This window comes from Ascaphus truei, chromosome 3 (assembly GCF_040206685.1).
Source record: "Ascaphus truei isolate aAscTru1 chromosome 3, aAscTru1.hap1, whole genome shotgun sequence".
Classification (NCBI taxonomy): Eukaryota; Metazoa; Chordata; class Amphibia; order Anura; family Ascaphidae; genus Ascaphus; species Ascaphus truei.
This window is the reverse complement of record NC_134485.1, coordinates 224,258,314-224,280,866: the sequence shown is the minus strand read 5'-3', so window position 1 is coordinate 224,280,866 and position 22,553 is coordinate 224,258,314. Positions and strand designations below refer to the sequence as shown.

The 22,553-nt window shown below is 41.0% G+C and overlaps 1 protein-coding gene across 5 annotated transcripts in view; it reads left to right on the top strand.

The window, feature by feature from the left end:
• TLR8 (toll like receptor 8) overlaps positions 1-21,405 on the top strand; it is a 38,554-nt gene extending 17,149 nt beyond the window's left edge. For 3 of the 5 annotated variants that reach the window (XM_075590217.1, XM_075590216.1, XM_075590218.1), the window contains 2 exons: positions 14,506-14,733; positions 15,697-21,405. In XM_075590217.1, the coding sequence (XP_075446332.1) occupies positions 14,668-14,733; positions 15,697-18,852 (3,222 nt within the window). In that variant the 5' untranslated portion in view covers positions 14,506-14,667 and the 3' untranslated portion in view covers positions 18,853-21,405. The remainder of the gene's footprint in view (positions 1-14,505; positions 14,734-15,696) is intronic. The other 2 variants (XM_075590219.1, XM_075590220.1) reach the window with 1 other exon arrangement.
• Positions 21,406-22,553: the final 1,148 nt, after the last annotated feature.

The window sequence follows — 22,553 nt, the reverse complement described above, 5'->3', positions numbered from 1 at the left end:
CACTTTCATCAATGCCTCATTTAATTTTTCTTCTTTATATTTCTTTTCCACAAACCTGCTTTTCAGCAGGTTGGCCTGCATATGAAAAGTCTCTCTGTCACTGCAGTTTCTTTTTATCCATGTAAACTGCCCAGATGGAACATTATCCATCCATCTGGGCAGGTGACAACTTGATCTAAGTATGTAGTTGTTTTTATCAGTATCTTTGAAATACGTTTTGGTTTTAATGGTTTCTTCCTCTATGAAGATCACAAGATCTAAGAAGTTAACACTGCATTGACTGAGATTACTAGTAAATTTTAAATTACTCTCATTAACGTTTAAGGAATCCAAAAAGCTTACAAGTTGCTCCTGACCCCCTTTCCATATTAAAAACACATCGTCAATGAAACGACACCAGAGGACCAAGCCCGCCGCCCTGCCAGATCTTCTCGTCTTCCCAGACGGCCATAAACAGGTTGGCGTAGCTCGGGGCGAACCTGGCCCCCCTCGCCATTGCATATTTTTGAAGGTAATATTCATCACCATACCAGAAAAAGTTATGGTTCTAAATATACTTGATCTCATCTACAATGAAATTAACCTGTATCTCAGTTAAATCTTCATCTCATAGTAAAACACTCTTAACAGCCATACAGCCCTTTCCATGCTCTATTGCTGAGTAAAGCGATGTGATGTCACAGGTGGCCATGAGGAAGTGTTGTTCCCATTTTACCTTGCTGAGAATGTTGATCATGTCTGTTGTGTCTCTCAAATAGGCCCTTTGCTGTACCACATATTTTTGGAGAAATGTATCTATATACAGTGACAGGTTCGCTGTAAGTGAGTCAATCCCCGAGACAATAGGTCTGCCTGGGGGATTGACTACACTTTTATGTACTTTTGGATGGTGGTAAAACACCGGCAATTTTGACCTGTCACTGTATAAGAAATTATATTCATTATTATCAAGTATGTTCAACTTCTTCCCCTCATCCAATAAGAACTTTAGCTCCTCCGTGAACTGCTTAATGGGATTTGATTTAAGTTTAGTGTAAGTGGCTGCATCCCCCAGAAATCTAAGCGATTCTTTGTCATAGTCAGCTCTGTCCAACAGAACAACCCCCCCCCCCTCCCTTATCTGCCTGTTTTATAACCAAGTTATCGTTTTCAGTGAGTTCTTTTAGGGCTATTTTTTCTTCTTTTGTCAGATTATTTTTCAATTTGGTTTGACTAAGTGCCAGGTCTTCAAAATCATTGTTGATCATCTGGAAGAAGACCTCCAGATGATCGCCCTTTGCAAAACGGGGGCAAAAGGTGGACCTAGGTTTTAGGTCCGTGTGGATTATATGTCATTCCTCCAGGACCACTGGGGGAACAGTTACCTCTGATCTTGGTTGTAGCTCTCTCCCCATAAAGTATCTTTTTACAGTGAGCTTACGGAGGGATTTATTTGCATCGATGAAGAGATCAAAGTTGCTATGTCCCTTAATCGGTGCGAAAGTGAGTCCTTTAGAGATAACACTCTGTTGAGCATCTGATAAAGGCATAGAGCTCAAATTGAAAATGTTAGTCTCTTTCAATTGGTGCTTCTCTTGTATTCCCGCTTTCCACCTTCTCCCTCTCTTTCCTCTGAATTTCGACCTCTTTTTGTTGATCCCTTTAAGTCCTTCTCCAATGTGGGGTGGGGATGTTTCCCCTTGTCCCACAGGGTGGAAGGTCCCTCCCCTAAAAAACTATCTGATCCATTTTCCCTGTGATGTATCCTAGGGCTGGTATCCCTACCTCTATCCCTTCTATCAAATGAATTCTCACGTTTTGTATTCTTCACCGGGGAATGGTCTCTGTTTCTCTCTTTTATCTCTCTTTTCTTGATTAATAGGGGTATAATTAGCTCTCTCTCGTTCCTGTTGGCCTGATTTTATTGAGTGAGTGGATTTGTCTCTCTGCGAATGTTTATTCTGTTTCTCTCTCTCTGTGTCTCCCTTTGACCTTCCATCTTTGGAATATGTCCTCTCTCTACCTCATCATTACCTTTTTTAGAGGAATGTGTTTTTTGAGATCCATGGTTATCTACATTCTCCCTTGGATTACTCCTCCCTCGTCCCCAAGTTCTCCTAAGATTTCTATTCTTATTCCATGTCCTTTGCTCGCCTTTAATGTAATCTTCTTCATCACGCTTAAATTTGCACAGTTTGGCCATTTCTACTTCTTTTTCTAAGGTGTCGAATTTCTTTTGTTGAACTTTATCTTTTTCTATAAATTCAGATGTATTCACTAGTGGGGTTACTGTAGTTGAGACAGGAGAAAATGAGGTTCTGTGTCAGAGTTTTTGCAATCGAGCAACAGAGAAAAGGGTGTATCTTGGTAATATTGCAGAGGAACAAACTACAGTTTTTTGCTACCTTTTGAATGTGGGAAGAGAATGTGAGAGAGGAGTTGAGTGTGACCCCTAGGCAGCGTGCTTGGGCTACTGGGTGAATGATAGTACTTCGAACAGTAATGTGGAAGGAGGAAGGAAGAAATAGAACTAGGTTTGGGAGAAGGTATGAGGAGCTCCATTTTTGCCATGTTAAGTTTATGTCGACGGAGGGCCATCCAGGATGATATAGCTTAGAGACATTCAGAAACTTTTGTCTATACAGCAGGTGTAAGGTCAGGGATTGAAAAGTAAATGTGTGTGTCATCAGCATAGAGGTGATATTTGATCCCAAGAGATGTGATTACTGCTGCGGCACATCTTATTCTAACTTTTGCCCCTGATTGGCCGGGGCTTTACTCCGGCTGGCGCTGAGACTAGACCGGGCGCCAGCCGCATCTCCGTAAACCCCCTCCACTTGCGCGGATTTTTCTCCCCCTTCCCAACCCCCTGGCTGCTCCTGCTTTGCCCCTTCGCTTCCCCGTACCCCCACTTACCTTCAGGGGATGTCAGGGAAGCCGGGCGCGCCACGTGGCAGTGACGTCACAGTGACGCGCGGACATGCCGCGTCACCACGCGGCCCGCACGCATCCTGCCGTGCGGGAAATGTGAGATTAAGACGTGTCGCCACTGTAGGTCACCTGTAAAGAGAAAAGAGAATGGGTCCCAGGATAGAGCCCTGGGGTAACCCCACAGAGAGATCGATAGAGGAGGAGGAGGTGTTTGCAAAAGAGACACTGAAAGTATGATGGGAGCGGTAAGAGGAGATCCAGGATAGAGCTTTGTTACGAATGCCAAGAGTATGGAGAATGTGAAGGAGAAGAAAGTGGTCCACAGTATCAAATGCTGCAGAGAGGTCGAGTAATATGAGCAGCATGTAATGACCTCTGTCTCTGGCAGCATGGAGGTCATTAGTTATTTTAGTGAGGGTTGTTTCAGTGGAGTGAGCAGTGCAGAAGCCAGATTGTAGAGGGTCTAGGAGAGAATAGGTGTTGATAAAGTGGAGCAAGCGAGAGAATACAAGACGTTCAAGGAGTTTAGAGGCAAAAGGCAGGAGGTAGACAGGTCGATAGTTAGAAAGACAGGTAAGGTCAAGCTTGCAGTTTTTGAGAAATGGTATGACTTTTGCATGTTTGAAGGAAGAGTGAAAGGTACTAGAGTAGAGGGAGGAGTTAACAATGTGTGTGAGCATACGGATTATAGTAGGAGCAAGATGATTTAGGAGATGGGAGGGAATGGGGTCAAGAGGGCAAGTGGTAGATGGAGAAGAGGAGATCAGCAACGACACATCCTCCTCCGTGACAGTGGATAAAGAGTCAAGGAATGCAGGAGGAGAGTTAGGAAGAGGTGGTGTAGGATGGGGGGAGGATACAGAGGGGATGGCCTGACATATGGATTGCACCTTTTTTTTTTTTAAATAGTTAGCAAATTCATGAGATGAGATGGAGGAAAAAGAACAGGCAGCAGAGGGTGGTCTGAGTAGTGAGTCAAAGACAGAGATGAGTCGGCGTGGATTAGACTTGTGTGTGTTTATTAGTGAAGAAAAGTATGTTTGTTTAGCCTGAGAGAGAGCAGAGTTGAAACAGGATAGTATAAAGTTATAGTGAAGAAAGTCTGTGAGAAGGCATTCAGAGGACCAGTGCAGGAACGCAGCATGCATGTGTGGGAATTTAGACAGGGTCTGGAGTTCAAAGGGCGAGAATGGCAGAGAGAAAGTGGGGCATGTAGATCAAGAGAGGAGGACAGGGCAAAGTTGTAGTTCCCGACATGGTTTTCAGGGTCTGGGGTAGAGTTGAGAGAGGATAGGGAAGAGCGTAAAGTTTAATCAAAAGCTGATAGGTTAATAGAGCGCAGGTCTCTGCAGAACAGTGGGGTAGATGAGGATGAAGAAGAGGAGAAATGAGAGACAGAAAAAGAGATGAGATGATGGTCAGAGAGAGGAAAAGGGGAAATGGAGAAATCTGAGAGAGAAAAGTTTTTAGTGAAAACCAGATCTAGGTAGGGGCCATCCTTGTGTGTGCTGGCTGCAGTCCACTGTTGAAGGCCAAAAGAAGAGGTTAGAGAGAGAAAGCGGGAAGCCCAAGGGAGAGAGGGGTAATCAATATAGCAGTTGAAGTCCCCAAGAAGAACAGGGGAGTCTGAGGAGAGAAAGTAAGAGCGCCAGGATTCAAAGTGAGAGAGAAAGACAGAAGGGAGATGAGTAGAGGTAGGTGTGCGATAGATGACCGCCACATGGACAGGGAGAGGAGAAAAAATCTGGACAGTGTGAGCCTCAAAGGAGGGAAAAGCAAGAGAGAGGGGAATAAGAAGGGTTCGGTAACGGCAGAGAGAAAAGAGCAGGAGCCCCACGTCTCCACTCCTGCCATCAGGGCGCGGAGTGTGGGAGAAGGAAAGGCCACAATAGGAGAGGGCAGCTTCCAGAGCAGAGTCAGACTGAGTAAGCCAGGTCTCAGTTATAGCAAAAAGGAGCAGAGAGTGAGAGAGGAAGAAGTCATTCACGGAGAGGAAATTGTTAGAAAGGGAGCGATCATTCCAAAGGGCAGAGGAAAATGGTAGAGAGGAGGGAGGATGGCAGGGCATGGGTATGAGGTTGGAGGGGTTGACACCAGAAGGAGTAGAAGTTGCATGTGGGAGGCGAGGACGAGAGCATGTAAAAATAAGGCAGGGACCAAGATTGTGAGAGATATGCCCAGGAGCAAAGAGGAGAAGCATGAATAGATAGATGTGTGAAGATGATTTGTAGGGGTGTGTTTTAGAGCAGGAAGTATAGCTGTGTGGTGTCAGAGGGCGAAGGTAATAAGTGAACTGAGAAGTTCATGTGAAAGGGGAGATGGAGATATGTGAATAGAGTTAGAGGCATGATGAGGCTGATGGAAGGAAGTGCATAATTTGAAAATAAGTGAGGTTACAGCAAATATAAAAAGTAAAGGCGGCATCACAAAACAGAGAAAACCAGTAAGCTCCTTTTATACCCCCAAAGTAGCCACAATATATATATATGTATATATATATATATATATATATATATATATATATATATATATATATATATATATATATATATATATATGTGGATACTATGTGGTCCTTATTGGTGTATAGGGATGGAAAAACAGGGAGTATTGGTACAGTATGTGTAAGAGACAGCTGTGTGTGCATACATATACAGTAGCACAGTATGTACAGACATGGTCTTTAGCGCTCATGGGAAGAGAGTTCACTTGTGTCAGTAATGACTCATAAAATTTCGATCTCTGTTTAGGCCACCGTTAAGTGTCCCGAACAGAGTCATAAATTTGTATTCATGCAACCGTCTCTCTTTCGGTGTTTTAAGATTACCTTTGAGTATGGCAACCCTCAGATCATTCATCTTATGGCCAGAGTCAGAGAAATGTTCGCCGATAGGACTGTCTCTTGTTCCGCGTGTGATGCTGTAGCGATGCAGGTTCATTCTCTTGTTTAGCCCCTGCCCCGTCTCACCTATGTAGTAGCAGCCTCCTGGGCATTTCATGCACATGATGAGGTACACAACATTGCTGGAGGAACAGGTGAACCTTCCTCTGATTTTGTATTCCTGATTCCTGTGTGGTATATATATATATATATATATATAGTGCAGAATAAATGAGTTCTTCAGTATTAGGTGATACCTTTTTTATTGGACTAACAATTTATGTCATAGGACAAGCTTTCGAGAGTTATCCTCTCTTCTTCAGGTCTAGCAATACTGATATACAAATGATTCAATGGCTAATACAGTGTAGAGGGGGAAAAAACAGATATTTACTGTAGATAAGGTAGGGTGTTAAGTGTTTGAAGCCAGGGGACAGTGTCAAAGAAAGGTGGCAAGGAAAAGGGATGCTGGGGGTGGGAGAGAAAGTGTGGATAAGAATTGAGGCAAGCAGGATAATTACAAACAATTTTGATAGGGTGTGAGAAAACCCATGTCCACATTAAGTCCTTTGGTTTTGGTGTCAAAGAGTGTTATCATTCTGAGTTCAAATGTTTTCCGTTCTTGGGTGCTTTTAAACATTCCATTGAGGATTTTGATTTTTAGATCATTTATGGAATGATCTGGTTGTGAGAAGTGATGTCCCACAGGTGAGCAGTATCTTCCTTCTTCGTGATGGAGTATACAGTGTCTGTGCATATTCATTCTTCCTTGTAGTTTTTGGCTGGTTTCCCCAATGTAGCAACCTTGGTCACATTTGTTGCATTGAATCATATACACTATATTCCTGGATGTGCAGCTGTATGATCCTTTAACATTGAATGTTCTATGGTTGTGACTGGCTGTGGGATCTTGGCAAATATGTTTGCAGCGTTTGTTACTGCACAGTTTTGTGCCATTATCCATGTCTTTAAAATCATTGTGAAGTTTTCTGCTGACTAATTTCTGTTTGAGGTTTGGTGGTTGCCGGAATGCAAGAATGGGAAGTTTGGGAAAGATTTCTTTTAATGTTGCATCCTCTGTCAGCATGGGTTGCAGATCTTTGATTATTTTTCGTATACCCTCTAGGGTAGGGTTGTATGTGGTCACTAGTGGTATGCGTGTGGTAGGTTCTTTCTGTCTGTATTGTAGCAGGTGTTCTCGTGGGGCTTTTATTGCAGATGTAATAGTTTTGGCAATGGTCTTTGGTTTGTATCCCTTCTGTCTGAACGATTCTGTCAGGGTTGTAAGATGCCTGTTTCTGTCTTCAGTGTCAGAGCATATGCGGTGGTATCTTATAGCCTGGCTGTGTATGATACCTTGTTTTGTATGAGTGGGATGGAAGCTGGAGTTGTGGAGGTAACTGCATATGTCAGTTGGTTTCTTGTATACAGATGTGTGTAGTTTGCCATCTTTCAGTGTTACTATAGTATCTAGAAAGTTTACTAGGTTTGCCGAATAATCCATTTTGAGTTTAATAGATGGATGGAATGAGTTCAGGGACTCGTGGAATTGTTTTAGGTTTTCTTCACACTCTGTCCATATTATAAACAGGTCATGGCAAATCTTGAACAAAGATTCCTAACTACATGCCTCCACAAACCCTACAAATACAACAGATACATTGATGATCTGTTTAGAATATGGACAGAGGGTGAAGAAAACCTAAAACAATTCCACGAGTCCCTGAACTCATTCCATCCATCTATCAAACATATTTGCCAATATCCCACAGCCAGTCACAACCATAGAACATTCAATGTTAAAGGATCATACAGCTGCACATCCAGAAATATAGTGTATATGATTCAGTGCAACAAATGTGACCAAGGCTGCTACATTGGGGAAACCAGCCAAAAACTACAAGGAAGAATGAATATGCACAGACACTCTATACTCCATCACGAAGATGGAAGATACTGCTCACCTGTGGAACATCACTTCTCACAACCAGATCAATCCATAAATGATCTAAAAATCAAAATCCTCAATGGAATGTTTAAAAGCACCCAAGAACAGAAAACATTTTAACTCAGAATGATAAGACTCTTTGACACCAAAACCAAAGGACTTAATGCGGACATGGGTTTTCTCACACCATCAAAATTGCTTGTAATTATCCTGCTTGCCTCTATTCTTATCCACACTTTCTCTCTCCCCCCCCAGTATCCCTCCCCACCTTTCTTTGACACTGTCCCCTGGCTTCAAACACATTTAACACCCTACCTTATCTACAGTAAATATCTGTTGTTTTTTTTTTCTTTTTTTCCTCTCTCTACACTGTTTTAGCCATTGAATCCTTTGTATATCAGTATTGCTAGACCTGAAGAAGAGAGGATAACTCTCGAAAGCTTGTCCTATGACATAAATTGTTAGTCCAATAAAAAAGGTAACACCTAATATATATATATATGTATATATATATGTATATATACAGTGTTCGACAAACCTATACATTTGCTCGCCCCGGGCGAGTGGATTTAACCCCCGGGTGAGTAAATATTGGCCCAAGCAGCACACGTTTGGTACTAGGTGGCGAGTAGATTTTTTTGTGTGGCGAGTAAATTTTTTGGTGATTTGTCAACCACTGTATATATATATATATATGTATATATATATATATATATATATATATATATATATATATATATATATATATATATATATGAGAATAATAAGGTGCGCAGATGTAAGTCCAAACAATATAAAAACAATCAATGAATCCTGCCACAGTGTGTAGGGTGTACACAACACCAGAAATATAGAAGGAGAAAAAAACAAAGGGCGCAAAAATGATATAACAAGTGTATATAAAAACACTTGCAGAGATATGCAACAATGAAAGTTCTGTGTGAGATATCCGGGACCGGATGGGACCTAAAAATGAAAGAAAATAGCCAAATAACTTGCAGCAAGAGTAAGTTCTTAAAATTCAGCAAAAGGACTGCCTTAGCCCTACGCGTTTCGTCAATGGACTTTGTCAAGGGGCTGAATTTTATGAACTTACTCTTGCTGCAAGTTAAAGGCCTTTGGCAGGCAATTTGAACTGGTAATAAACATTTGCCACTCCAATCCCATTGACAGGGATACCTCTGGACACCCGCGTCACGATCTGGTAAACATCATACCACCCATCGCGAGATTTGGAGGAGAAAGTCTGAAGCACAAGCGCCGGAGAGGAGACGGCGTCTTCCAAATAGCGCGTGACAGACCCTGGCGTCAGTGTTTCCAGTTCGGGGGCTGAGAGTAGGATTTTATCCTGAAATGCCCATTTTTACCTGCTACATTGTAAGTAGGATTTGTATCGGCCATTAATGATACTATAAATACTTACTTCACCATATTTGGCCATTTTTAGATCCCATCCGGTCCCGGATATCTCACACACAACTTTCATTGCTGCATATCTCTGCATGTGTTTATATACACGTTATATCATTTTTGCGCCCTTTGTTGTTTCTCCTCATATATATATATATATATATGTGGTGCAGAGAGTGGCACTGTTAGTGAGGAGCAGGTAGGTGGCTTGGTTGCTGTTAGTGAGGAGCAGGTAGGTGGCTGGGTGACAGAAGGGGAAGCAGGGAGAGGCAGGTCATTTCTGAGCTGACACATCCCAATAGATTTGCCATGTTGAGTGAAGATATTGGGAGTGTCGGGGCAGAAATTGCAAGGCTGGAGGAGACTAAGTCCTCTAGCAGCCAGGGGAATTGTTCCTCCAGCACAGTGGGGACTCAGGGTGCTCAGATACAAAGAACAATTGTGGTGGTAGGGGACTCCATTATTAGGAAGGTAGAAAGGACAATCTATTACCATGACGGCATGAACCGAACAGTTTGTTGTCTCCCGGGTACCTGGGTTCGCACATTGCGGATCGGGTAGACAGATTGTTGGGGGGGGGGGTTCTGGTATTGATCCGGCGGTATTGGTACACGTTGGCACCAATGGCAAAGTTAGAGAAAGATGGAGGGTCCTAAAAAATGATTAAGGGGGATTTTAACAGGGGAATTTATCCCTGTTCAAAAATGTGCCTCTAATCCAGCAGTGTGGTGGTTAACTGCTGGTAGACAGTTAACCAACACCACCTGGCTGATTACATGTGTTAGAAAAAGCCTGCCTCTGAGACAGGAAGGGAGATTCCTGAGCTCACACGTGAGCTGACCCAGGAAGCAGAAAGAACAGACAGAGCAGAGGTTCCTGAGTCTCACGGGTGAGACTGACAGAGGGAACACAGATGTCTGGAGCTTACAAGACTTCTAAACCTGAATGGTGATATAGCCTGAGGAAAAGGCAGCAACCCAGGAAAGAGAGAAGCCTTCCCCACTACAGCTACCAGAGAGACAGATAAGCTTTACTTTCTAAGACTGTTGTATTTCTGCACATATCAAACTATATGTTTGGGGCTGGGAAACATGCTATCTAAAGGGAGTTCTGGACTGCATATATTTACCTAGAAATACTCCCAAGTGGAGCAGAAACTTTGTTTAACCCCTTATTTGCATACGTTTGATGATTTTCATGTATTAAAGAAGCAGGCGCAATAAAAGCCTTATTTTTAGTTCACCTTAAAACAGTCTCTATTGCGTACCTCTGCACACGTCTCTTACAGGGATCTAGGCCAAAAGCTTAAGCCAAGGACCTCCAAGGTAGTATTCTCTGAAATACTACCAGTGCCATGAGCTACCGCAGTGAGACAGTCAGAGATTAAGGAGGTTAATGCGTGACTAAGTAAGTGGTGCAGGAAGGAGAGTTTTGGGTTTTTAGAGCACTGGGACTCCTTTTCTGAGAGGTGCCATTTATATTCTAGGGACAGATTGCACCTCAATGAAGAGGGATCTTCGGTGCTTGGGGGGAGAATGTTAAAAAGGTTGGAGGAGATTTTAAACTAGGATGGAAGGGGGAGGGGAATGAAACAGATAATGAACTAAATAGAATAGATGAGGAAATAGCAAGGGGTTATGGAGGTAGAATGGGGGCAAGTAGAAGTTTGACAAGCAGTGAGACACCCATAGTAAATACAGATAATACTAGAAAACTTCTCAAGACTAAACCAAGTGGGCGCAGAAAGGAAGGAGCAGATAAAATAATAGTACAGGCTGAAAAAACTTAAATGCATGCTTGCTAATGCAAGAAGCCTGACAGATAAAATGGGGGAGCTTGAATTAATAGCTGCAAGGGAGCAGTATGATATCATAGGCATTACTGAAACATGGTGGGATGAAACTCATGACTGGAAAGTTAATTTAGAGGGTTATTCCCTTTTACGGAAGGATCGAACAAATAGAAGGGGAGGTGGAGTATGTTTATATGTTAAACGGGATCTAAAACCTATTATAAGGGAAGATGTTTATGAAGGGAATGATGAAAATTTAGAGACCTTGTGGATAGAAATTAGCAGTGGAGGTAAAAGTATAAAGAAAATGTTTGTAGAGATATGCTATAAATCACCAAATATCTGTGAGATTGAGTAAGCTAAAATACTTTTACAATTGGAGAAGGCATCAAAACTGGGTCATGTTTGCATAATGGGGGATTTTAATTATCCAGACATAGACTGGGGAAATTAGAGTATTATAACAAAAGGAAACAGGTTTTTTTGGGGTGCTTAAAGACAATTATATGACCAAATTATTGAGGAACCAACCAGGAGCGGGGCAGTTCTGGATTTGGTCATATGAAACAATGTGGACGTAATAACAAATATTCAAGTCCTGGAACATTTGGGTAACAGTGATCATAACATGGTCTCATTTGAAATAAATTATCAAAAAAACAGATTACTTGTGTTCAACAAAGACCTTAAACTTTAGAAAGGCAGATTTTAATAAACTGAGGTCTAATCTACAAGTAATACACTGGGATGATGTTTTTGCAGGGAAAAATGTAGAAGATAAATGGGCAGTCTTCAAAACATTGTTAGAAAAGCGCACTTATCAGTGTATACCCTTGGGTAATAAGTATAAAATAAATAAGTCAAAACCAATGTGGCTAAATAAACAGGTAGGGGAGGAAATGGACAAGAAGAGGCAGGCGTTTAGATTCTTTAAGTCAGAAGGGATGGAGGTATCATATCAGAATTATAAAGAATGTAACAAAAATTGCAAAAGGGCAATCAAATTAGCAAAAATGGATAATGAAAAAAGGATTGCAATAGAAAGTAAGGTCAACCCTAAAAAGTTCTTTAACAAGTTCCTTAATAACAAAAAAATGATAAAACAAAATATAGGACCCTTTCAGTGTGAGATGGGTAGGCAGATTATTGGAGATAAGGAAAAAGCAGAAGTATTAAACAAATTCTTTGCCTCTGTGTTTACCAGGGAGGAATCAAGTTCAATAGTAGTGCTGCAGGAGGAAGACACAAGCTCCATATTAATGAACAATTGGTTACACATACACAGCACTTATTCCCTCACCTGCTGTCTCTGTAAGGCCGGGGACATAGTAAACACTTTGGCGCTGCTGCTCGCTGCCGCTCGCTCTACCAGGAGCTTTTTGCTGTCCTGGCAGAGGAGACAGCAAGTGCGCTTGGAAGGCGGGTATTACTGTGTGTGTGTGTCACTTGGTAGCTGTCAGTGTGTGTGTGTTGTCACATTGAAGTGGTCTGTGTGTTTGTGTGTCACTGGGGAACCTGTGTGTGTATGTGTGTGTGTGTGTGTGTGTGTGTGTGTGTGTGTGTGTGTGTGTGTGTGTGTGTGTGTGTGTGTGTGTGTGTGTGTGTGTGTGTGTGTGTGTGTGTGTGTGTGTGTGTGTGTGTGTGTGTGTGTGTGTGTGTATATATTATATAATATTTTAAAAATTAAAAAAAAAGACGTGAGAATAAATTATTTATTAATATTGTGCAACTTTGATAAATATATTCATACACATACAGACACAGACACAGACACACATACACAGACACACACACAGACACACATATACAGAAACACACATACACAGACATACACAGACACACACATACACAGACACACACATACACAGACATACACATACACAGACATACACATACACAGACATACACAGACACACACATACACAGACACACATACACATATACACACACACACACACACACACCTCTGTGCTGACTCTGTGCTGTGCTGGTCTAGTGGCTCTGCTATCCACGACACAGTAGGAAAAAAAAAGGCTGCAGCAAGCATGCGGAGGGAGAAACTATAGCTGCGCTGATTACAGATGCAGGGGCTTTGTGCATCTGTTCAGCGCGGCTCAGCCCGCCTCAGCGACGCTGATTTTACTATGTCCTAGGCCTAAGTCTCCTATTAAACATCTTAGATTGTAAGCTCTTTGGGGCAGGGATTTCCTTTCCTATTGTCTGATTTTGCTGCACTTATTGTATTATTATAACTCCCTGTACTATATTCTTTGTGAAGCGCTGAGTACACATTTGGCGCTATATAAATAAAGACATACAATACAATACAACTGAGGAAGAAGTTCATAAGCGGCTTGAAAAAATTAAAGTAAATAAGGCACCTGGCCCCGATGGCATACATCAAGCATGTCAAACTCGCGGCCCACGGGCCGCATGCGGCCCACAATGAACATATTTGCGGCCCAGCCCAGTGGTCCCCAATCTGTGCGACGCGGCGCCCTTGTGCGCCGTGGCTTGCCTAGAGGGGCGCTGCGATTATCACTCCCCACCATCCCTCCGCTTATCCCTCCCCATTATCCCTCCTTCATGCCGGCCTTGCTGCAGGGGATTGGCTGCAGGCAGAGGAAGCCGGGGACGGGGCTTCCGCTTTGTGCAGAGCACACGGTGAGTGTGTGTCTGCCTTCCGGGTACTCTGCCTGCTGGTGGCTGCGCGGTGTCCCGTCCCCTTCTGCCCCGGGTGATAGGAGAAGGTAGGGGGGTTGGGGGGTTAGGGGGAGGGAGTAGTTGTAAATTTGCCTGTCCTGCACAGATCACATGCCTTTCCTCCCTCCCCCCCTCCCCCCAGTCACTCACATCCATCGCTGCCTCTGCTCTCCACTGCTGCTCTCGTGTCTGTGTGTGTGTGTATCTCTGTGTGTGTGTGTATGTATCACACAACCATTCCCTAACTGCACCACCCTGAGAAAGGTCTCATTTGGCGACCAAAACATTGTGTTATTTGTGCCCTTTTTGTTTACATTACAACCCCATTTACCTGCTTTACCAGAGTGCTGTCCTCTGATTTCGTGTGAATGGTATAGATATATTTATTCGGACATTTGTGCCCTGTCACTAATACATGGTTTACCTGCTTAAGACTGAGTGCTGTCTCCTGATTTCGTGCAACAACACAGTATTGTATTTTATACATACTTTATGGGACATGCACTATACATCAATGCAAGTAGAATGCCGTGTGTGTGTGTGTGTGTGTGTGTGTGTGTGTGTGTGTGTGTGTGTGTGTGTGTGTGTGTGTGTGTGTGTGTGTGTGTGTGTGTGTGTGTGTGTGTGTGTGTGTGTGTGTGTGTCTGTGTCTGTGTGTGTGTGTGTGTGTTATATAATATAATTTTTTTTCATTTATTTTTTTTCTACACAAATGTGCAGATATTGTGCAACACTCTAGTTTATCAAGTGTACAATGTCACAAAATAACCTACTGCACATCTTTTCTTCATATAGAACTCAACTTTCTTTTCTAATTGTAACCCTGTTTCCCCCACCCAATTCCATCTTGGGCCTCTCTAGGGAAATAGCACTCTCGTTACATCTGTGTGGGTGGTGCATACCTGCTGGCAACAGGGGGCCCTGAGTCTTCCGCCTGATGGCAGCAGGACAGGTTCTGGGGTTGTGCCCGGAATCTACTTACAGGTGCAGCGCCTCCATCTCGTGCAGCCCCCAGCTGTATGGATGAAGTCTCTGCAAAAGAACACATCTCCCCCTTCCTCCCAATCGACTTCAGTCTCAGCTAGGAAGGTATAAGTAAAATGCAGCATCTCTTTATTTGATCTTCTCTATTTAGCAGCAGTCTCAAGGTGTTTCCCTTCAGGATGTGCCTGGGGCACTGTGAGCGGTTCCAACTCTTCCCCTATCCCCTGGTGGGATAGGAGGTATGGGTTTCCGCACCACTCCCCTAAGGGAGGGCCTTAGGCCTGTCAGATCCCTGACAGCTTGGTTTAGGTACCCTTGTCCCTCTCACCTTAGGGACAGACTGACTAAATAGGAAGTTGCAGTAGATTAAGTAAGTTCCAGTAGGCACCACCCCTGTGTCTCTAATTCGACACAAGGCCTGATGACACTACCTTCACTGACTCACTGCACTGCATGAAGTGGGGAAAACCCATGATTACTGCTGGCAAACGTTCCCTTACCAGGTATTACTGCCAAGAGGAGAGCAGACTTATAGCCCAAACCACACAGGGCTACATAATCTTGGAGGAATAACAAGAACATGTGTTTTCTTGGCTAAAATACGTACTTTCGGACTTCCACTCTTGTTTCTCCACAGTATAACATTAATCTAACTCACTTTTTTCTAAATAATAATGTTTTAACTTTATGGAAAAACTGTATCTTGAGTTTGTGTGAAGGCAAACATAATCCTAAAGATCAATTCCTTGCTAAAGTGAAATTAGTAAAAAAAAAAAAAAATATCTTACTTTCTGTTATTAAAGCACAAGTCATTTGGAAAACAGTTTGTTAAAATGGTCCACATATTTAATAGCATCAACCTTTCATGCAGCAGGTTGCATTTTTGGAGTGTATCTTACCACTGGCTAAACTGTCTATGGTATATCAATAATTCAAAACAATACCAAAGATAGAACTGGAAATGTGTCAAATCATATTATCTGTCTGGTTTGTTTTAAATTGAAAGCAGAGACTTGCCATGTCGTAATTTCCTGTAACTAACTATGCCAATCATATGATCTTTTTCAGGTCAAAATGTTAATCACAACGTTTAACTTTCTACCAATACTTCTGCTGACCTGGAGTTCCCTTGGATTTGTTCATCTGACAAAGAACAATAGGACTATGCCATGTGATATTAAAGAAAATTACCCTTCAATTGTTTTTGATTGCCGTGATCGTAGGTTAACAAGTGTGCCTCTACCCATCACATACGTGGCGAATTCCACAGAGCTGCTGCTATCAGGAAACCTTGTGCAGGTTATATGTAAAACATCTTTCAAGGACTGGTATAACCTCACAAAAATAGACTTAAGCGCGAATCATTTTCCAAAGGCGAAAATTCAGGATGTGGATATATGCAAAAGAGGACTCGACATTCAAAATGAAACATTTTCCAACTTAACAAAATTAGAACAACTACTTATTGATAACAATTATTTATGTAAAATACCCACTGGAATGCCAAATACTTTAACAAAATTGAGTTTAACGTTTAACAACATTTTTTCAATCAGCAGTGAAAGTCTCTCAGAACTCAAACATTTAAGAAAGCTATACTTGGGACATAACTGTTTCTATGGTAATGCATGTGGCAGAGTTTTCGACATACAAGATGGAGCATTTGCTAACCTTACACATTTAACCATACTATCACTCTCATTTAACAACTTAACCAATGTACCTCCAAAACTGCCATCATCTTTAAGAGAACTTTATCTTAGCAATAACAAGATAAAAGTAATTGGCAGAGAAGATTTTAGGAATCTAGTCAATTTAGAAATTCTCTATTTGAGTGGTAACTGTCCAAGGTGCTATAATGCTCCTTATCCATGTGAGCCCTGCAGTGGACAATCGTCTATTGAAATAAATCCTTATGCTTTTGAAAGACTCAAAAACTTAAAAGAGCTTCACCTTGGTAGCACTTCTCTAAAATCCGTACCACGCATATGGTTTCAAAACACAACTCAGTTGAAAGTACTGAACCTTGAATTGAATTACTTAGTAAAGGAAATAGCCTCAGCAGAATTTTTACTAAGTTTACCTTTATTAGAAAAAATTGACTTATCATTTAATTATGATTTACGATCATATCCAAGGAATATTAATATTTCTGACAATTTCTCCAAACTAGTATCCCTTCAAGAGTTGCATATACAGGGATATGTGTTTAAAGAAGTTACCACCACGAACTTAGCTCCTCTCACAAATCTTCCAAAGTTGAAGATCATAAATCTTGGCGTAAACTTCATTAGGCAAATTGATTTTAAAGTGTTTCCAAAATTTTCAAATTTAACAATAATCTACTTGTCTGAGAATAAAATATCCCCATTTTCTGAGAACATCAGTAGGAGCAAAGAGTTGGAATCATTTCAAACTCACAACATTCAGCGACGCTCAACAGATGACTATATTGACCTACTTGCTAATGTTTCAGATAATTCTAAAGAATATGCCAATGGAATACATGAGCCATTCAAACTAGTAAAGCCCCGGTGTAGTTCATATGGTAAAACTTTAGATCTCAGCTTGAATAGCATTTTCTTTATTGACCCAGAACAATTTCGTTCATTTAAAGATATTGCATGTTTGAATTTGTCTGCCAATGGTATTGGCCAGGATTTAAATGGAACAGAATTTATCTACTTATCTAACCTAGCATATTTAGACTTGTCATTTAATAAAATAGATTTAGCTTCTTTTTATGCATTTCATGAGTTGCCTACATTAGAGGTCTTAGATTTAAGTTATAATAGACACTATTTTATTGTGGAAGGTGTGACTCATCATCTAAAATTCATTGAGAATCTCCCCAACCTTAAAGTTTTAAACCTAAGCTGGAATGAAATATTCACTTTAACTGAGGTGCCAATTAAAAGTCACTCTTTGAGAGAGCTAATGTTTTCAGGAAATCGTCTGGATGTGTTATGGAAACAAGGGGACAAACGTTACTTAGACATTTTTCAGACTTTTTACAATCTCACATTTCTTGATATATCTCACAACAGACTGTATAGAATTCCTGATAAAGCTCTCAGTAACTTGCCCATCACCCTCACTGAATTATATTTGAACAATAACAAATTAGTTTTTTGGGGGTGGAAAAAACTGGAAAAATTTCGGAACCTGAAGCTTCTTGACCTGAGTTACAATAAGTTAGTGATGATAGAAAGCAACCTATCCAGTTACACATGTTCCTTACAGACACTTCTACTCAACCACAACATGATTTCAAGTTTGCCAGATAGATTTCTTTACAAAGCCGGCAGCCTTGCATACCTTGATTTGAGTAACAACCATCTTCAGACTATAAACAAGTCAACATTTTTGTCTGGTAATGAAAACTTTTTAAACTTTTTATTGCTTAAAGGAAATCCATTTGACTGCACCTGTGAAATTACTGACTTTGTAAGTTGGATCAATAAGAATAATATTACAATGCCACGACTGGCAACGGATGTCACTTGTGCCACTCCTGGCAATAAAAAGGGGCATGGCATCATATATTTTGATGTACATGCTTGTGATTTGAATAGTAGCTCAATGATACTATTCTTCTTGTCCTTCTTTCTAGTCATTCATATCACTGCATTACCTATTATGAAACATTTATTTTATTGGGATTTATGGTACATTTATCAGATATGTGTGGCAAAATTAAAATGGAACAAAGTCCATACCTCAAATTGTCTCTATGATGCATTTATAGTTTATGACAACAAAGACCCAGCTGTAAGTGATTGGGTTATTAATGAACTTTGTTATCACTTGGAGGATAGAGCAGAGAAACACGTAGTTCTCTGTTTGGAAGAAAGGGATTGGGAACCAGGAAAAGCTGTCATCGATAATCTTGTTCAAAGCATTAATCAAAGTAAAAAGACATTATTTGTTCTTACAAAGAAATATGTAAAAAGTGGAAAGTTCAAAACTGCGTTTTACTTAGCCTTACAAAGACTAATGGACGAGAACATGGATGTGATTGTAATTGTACTGCTACAACCAGTTTTACAGCATTCCCAGTACCTGAGGCTTAGAAGAAAAATTTGTAAGAGTTCCATACTGGAATGGCCCAAAAATCCACATGCAGAAGGCCTTTTCTGGCAAAGGATAAGAAATGTTGTGCTGACGGAGAACTGCAGTAGATACAGTAATTTGTACACAGCCCCCCTAATCCCTTTGCAGTAAGATGGCAAGAAATCTGTTGTTAATCATAACTTTGTGATTCCATTAAAAAAAAAGAGAATAATAAAATAATGAGAACAGATACTGTAGTATGATAATAATACCCAAAAGTGTATAATTTATTTAACACACACCTACCATGAAGATCTCTCAAATCATCTTCTATTACAAATTACAACATCTTGTTGGTTAAAGCAGCAATTCCTACTATGGCATTCTGCTGGGAGAGAACCAGTTCCACAGATCATTAATTCATTTTTTATTGGTTCAGGAGTTGGTGTTAAAAATGATCTCTTCTTGACCCCTCAAAAACTAAGCAAGATCTACCCCGGATACTCAGATCTATGTTGGAGGGTCTGTCGATAAGTGGGAGACATGATCCATATTTGCTGGACGTGCCCTAAAAAAGCGAGGGTGTGCTCCACCCTGATTCACCCTGGATCCAGTAACTTTTCTCCTAGCTAAGCCAATTGTAAGACTGACCCCACACCAATGTAAACTCAGTTCCCACATTCTCACGGCAACCAGGTGTGCAATTGCAGTGGCCTGGAAAAACATAGAAGCCCCTCTATGTACACATAAGAAAAAGGATAAATGAGGTTATGATAATGACAGCATGTAAGAGGCACACTACAAAATATGTGACCCGTGGCTAAATCATGGATAGCACATAGACCAATTCCATGTTCTGGTGGACCTGACCCGGCTTCAGGGGAGGGTCCAGTGAGGGGGTGGGGTGGTAGCTGCTCCTACTCCCTAAAGAGTGGATTTAGAAATATATGGCTGATTCGAAAGGTGAAGGTGGGACGATTCCTCCCTCTCCCCCACCCCCCCTTCACCCCTGGATGTCTTCTCCCATGAGTTCTTGTTTTATATATTAAATTCCAAATTTGATCAATATGTTTCCCACCCCTCATCCCTTTCTGTTCTGTACCCTGAATGCGGAAAATGTCAATAATCATATGATCGGAATGGGAGATGGCCTGCTCCCGTGTCCAACTCCCCTTCCTACATGTATGTATTTATGTATGCATATTAATTTGGGTTTCTAATATTTTGATATTATGATTTCAAAAGATCTCTAACCACAGAGCTTGTTAATCAGTAGGGGTAGTATCATTGGATGTGTCTGATGAAACACATGCATTCCAATCACTGAGCTCGACAACTGACTTTATCGCTATTAATTTGCTTTCTGACATATAACTTGCCAGCAGCTATTTTAAAGCAGCAGCCCCTCATTGAATTCACAGAGCAGTTCAGAAAATGCCTAATTGTATAAACAAAAGGTATTTGCCTTCCTTCAGGATGGCCATTGGGATATATTCCTGCATGACCCATAAGCACACCAGGAACAGTGGGTAAATAGATTATTGTCACTGACTGACTCATTGGCAGCTTCTTGTCTGTGGCCACTTTAAGCTCCAAAAAATAAAGGTATGCCAGCATGTCGTAAAAATACGATGGCACTATCCCTGTACTGGAAAACTTTCCTTTTAAAATAAAATGATTGAGTAGCATGGATTGTTTCTTCTGATCATTCTTCCTGTAATTATACAGGTAAATAAGAATTTTAACACAGGGAGTGTTAGGTCCTGCTAACGGTCATGCCTTGATGTGGCTAGCAGGCTTAAGACGCTTTGGCCAAAGGGTTGAACTAAATTACCTCTTTTTCAAGAGAATATATAGGTATTGCACTGTGTTTTTGTCACATTGGAAGTAGCTTTGGACATCTTTGTTTGTTTCTTCAAGCAAGAAAAAAAGCAACAGCTACTGTACCTGTATAATTCCCCCCCCCCCCCCCACCCCCCCAGCCCATTCTGTTTGGAATATAACCACTGTAACAATGCACAGTGAGAGCCCTGATTCAGCAGATGTCGATGGATGGGGGTACTGCTAATTTAAAGTATTACTCTGATTGTTAATTGTGGTCCCAAGTAATGTAATTACCAACTTCTTGTTTTTTTCTTGTACAAAGATTAACAGCAAGTACAGTATTAACCATAATTGCTGCTGGCTCAAACCCTGTTCTCATCATAGTTAGAAATTGCAAGAGATATGAAATCTCAAAGTAACTGATGAATCGAGCATACAGTACATTACAACAGGATGGTCCAAGCTCAGTACTTGGACCATCAATCTGCTTCTATGAAGTTACCTATGTGATAATTACAATTAGGTAAATTGGTTCATTTTAGTTGTATACATTTAATTCTAGTCTGTTGTGACTCTCAAGCAGTGAATTTGTACTGTCCAATGATTTATTTGGAATCATATTGAGTATATTTTAAGTTAGTAGAAGCAGTCTTTTATAATATATAAAGTTTAAGATCATATGTAAATAAACCATCAAGTTTCTTTCACATTGTAAACTTTTCATGAACTTAAAATAGAATTCCATGTACAGTAGCTTGTATTCACAGTTTTCATTCCTTAATTTTGTATTGTGCATATATTATAGAATGACTGATTTTTCTTCAGAGCATTTACTATTTTTTACATGCCAATTATATACACATTTTTAAACAGTGATAAAGTGATTTAGTTTGTTGCTTTCTTCCCTCAGTGACGTAATAAAACAATTTTATCCATTTTGTTTGCTCTAGATGATTCATTTTAATATAGTTGGAAATAGATGAATATATAAAAGAAACAATGACATTACATTTCATCAGATACAAGAACTTAAAAATAACTTCAAAACTTATGTAAGGGGGACACGTGCACGGTACTGATGAGTACGGATGCATAGGAGGAGGGCTCTGACCCACGAGAGGAGTACCCACAACAAAAATACCCCCAAAACCCAACCAAACTAATCGAAACAGCGGAAAGAAAGTATCAGCAGTGAAACACATAATGGGACCTAAAGGAAGGAAACTGAATGTACACAAGACTTCTTACAATACGAATACACAATAATAACAGATCTGCGGTCTGCAAGGGAGTCACAAAATGGTGACGACGCTCAAAGGGAAGGCATAGGGGCTTAGTCAGCTAGCTTCGATAAGTGACTTATCGACAATTTTGAACAGATTTCGAGCAAGTTTGCATGTTTAGCTATTCAGAGAGCTCTGATAACATGCAAAACTCACTCGAAAATTTCTTCCCGATCAATAGCTCTCACACTCAGACAAATCCAGCGAAAGCTGAAAAATGCCCAAAAGCGCATTTTTTGACAATTCAAACTTTTCCAGGTACTTCCGATATGCACATCGTGACTGCATCTTGCAGAGTCTGATCTTACCACCTGAAGGGTGGTGAAATGCGATCCGCGAAGTGCATCTGATGGAGAAAATGTATTATTACTACATTGGATTGAAGCCGGGGGTCTCCAGGGCTGACCCATATTAAGACCAGATCCGGAGAGCCCCTGATTCACTCCTATGTCATAAAAATACATTTACAGCCTGCTTCATTACCTTAGTGCCTAACTGCTAAGGTAATGAAGGGTTTGAATACCAGTGCCCGGTTTGTTGGTGGTAGAGGGGGAGAGTGACGGCTGTAGTTTCCCTAGAGTGGGTGTTTAGGCCTACCGGAAGGGTTGCAGGAGGAGTTAAGCCCTTCATTACCTTAGCGGTTACTACAGCTAAGGTAATGAAGGGGTTTACCACTCCTGCAATCCAGCCAGTAGATGTCTGTGTAGAACGGAGCACAACTACAATAGGACAGGAACAAAGAGATCATGACAGGACTCCCTCACA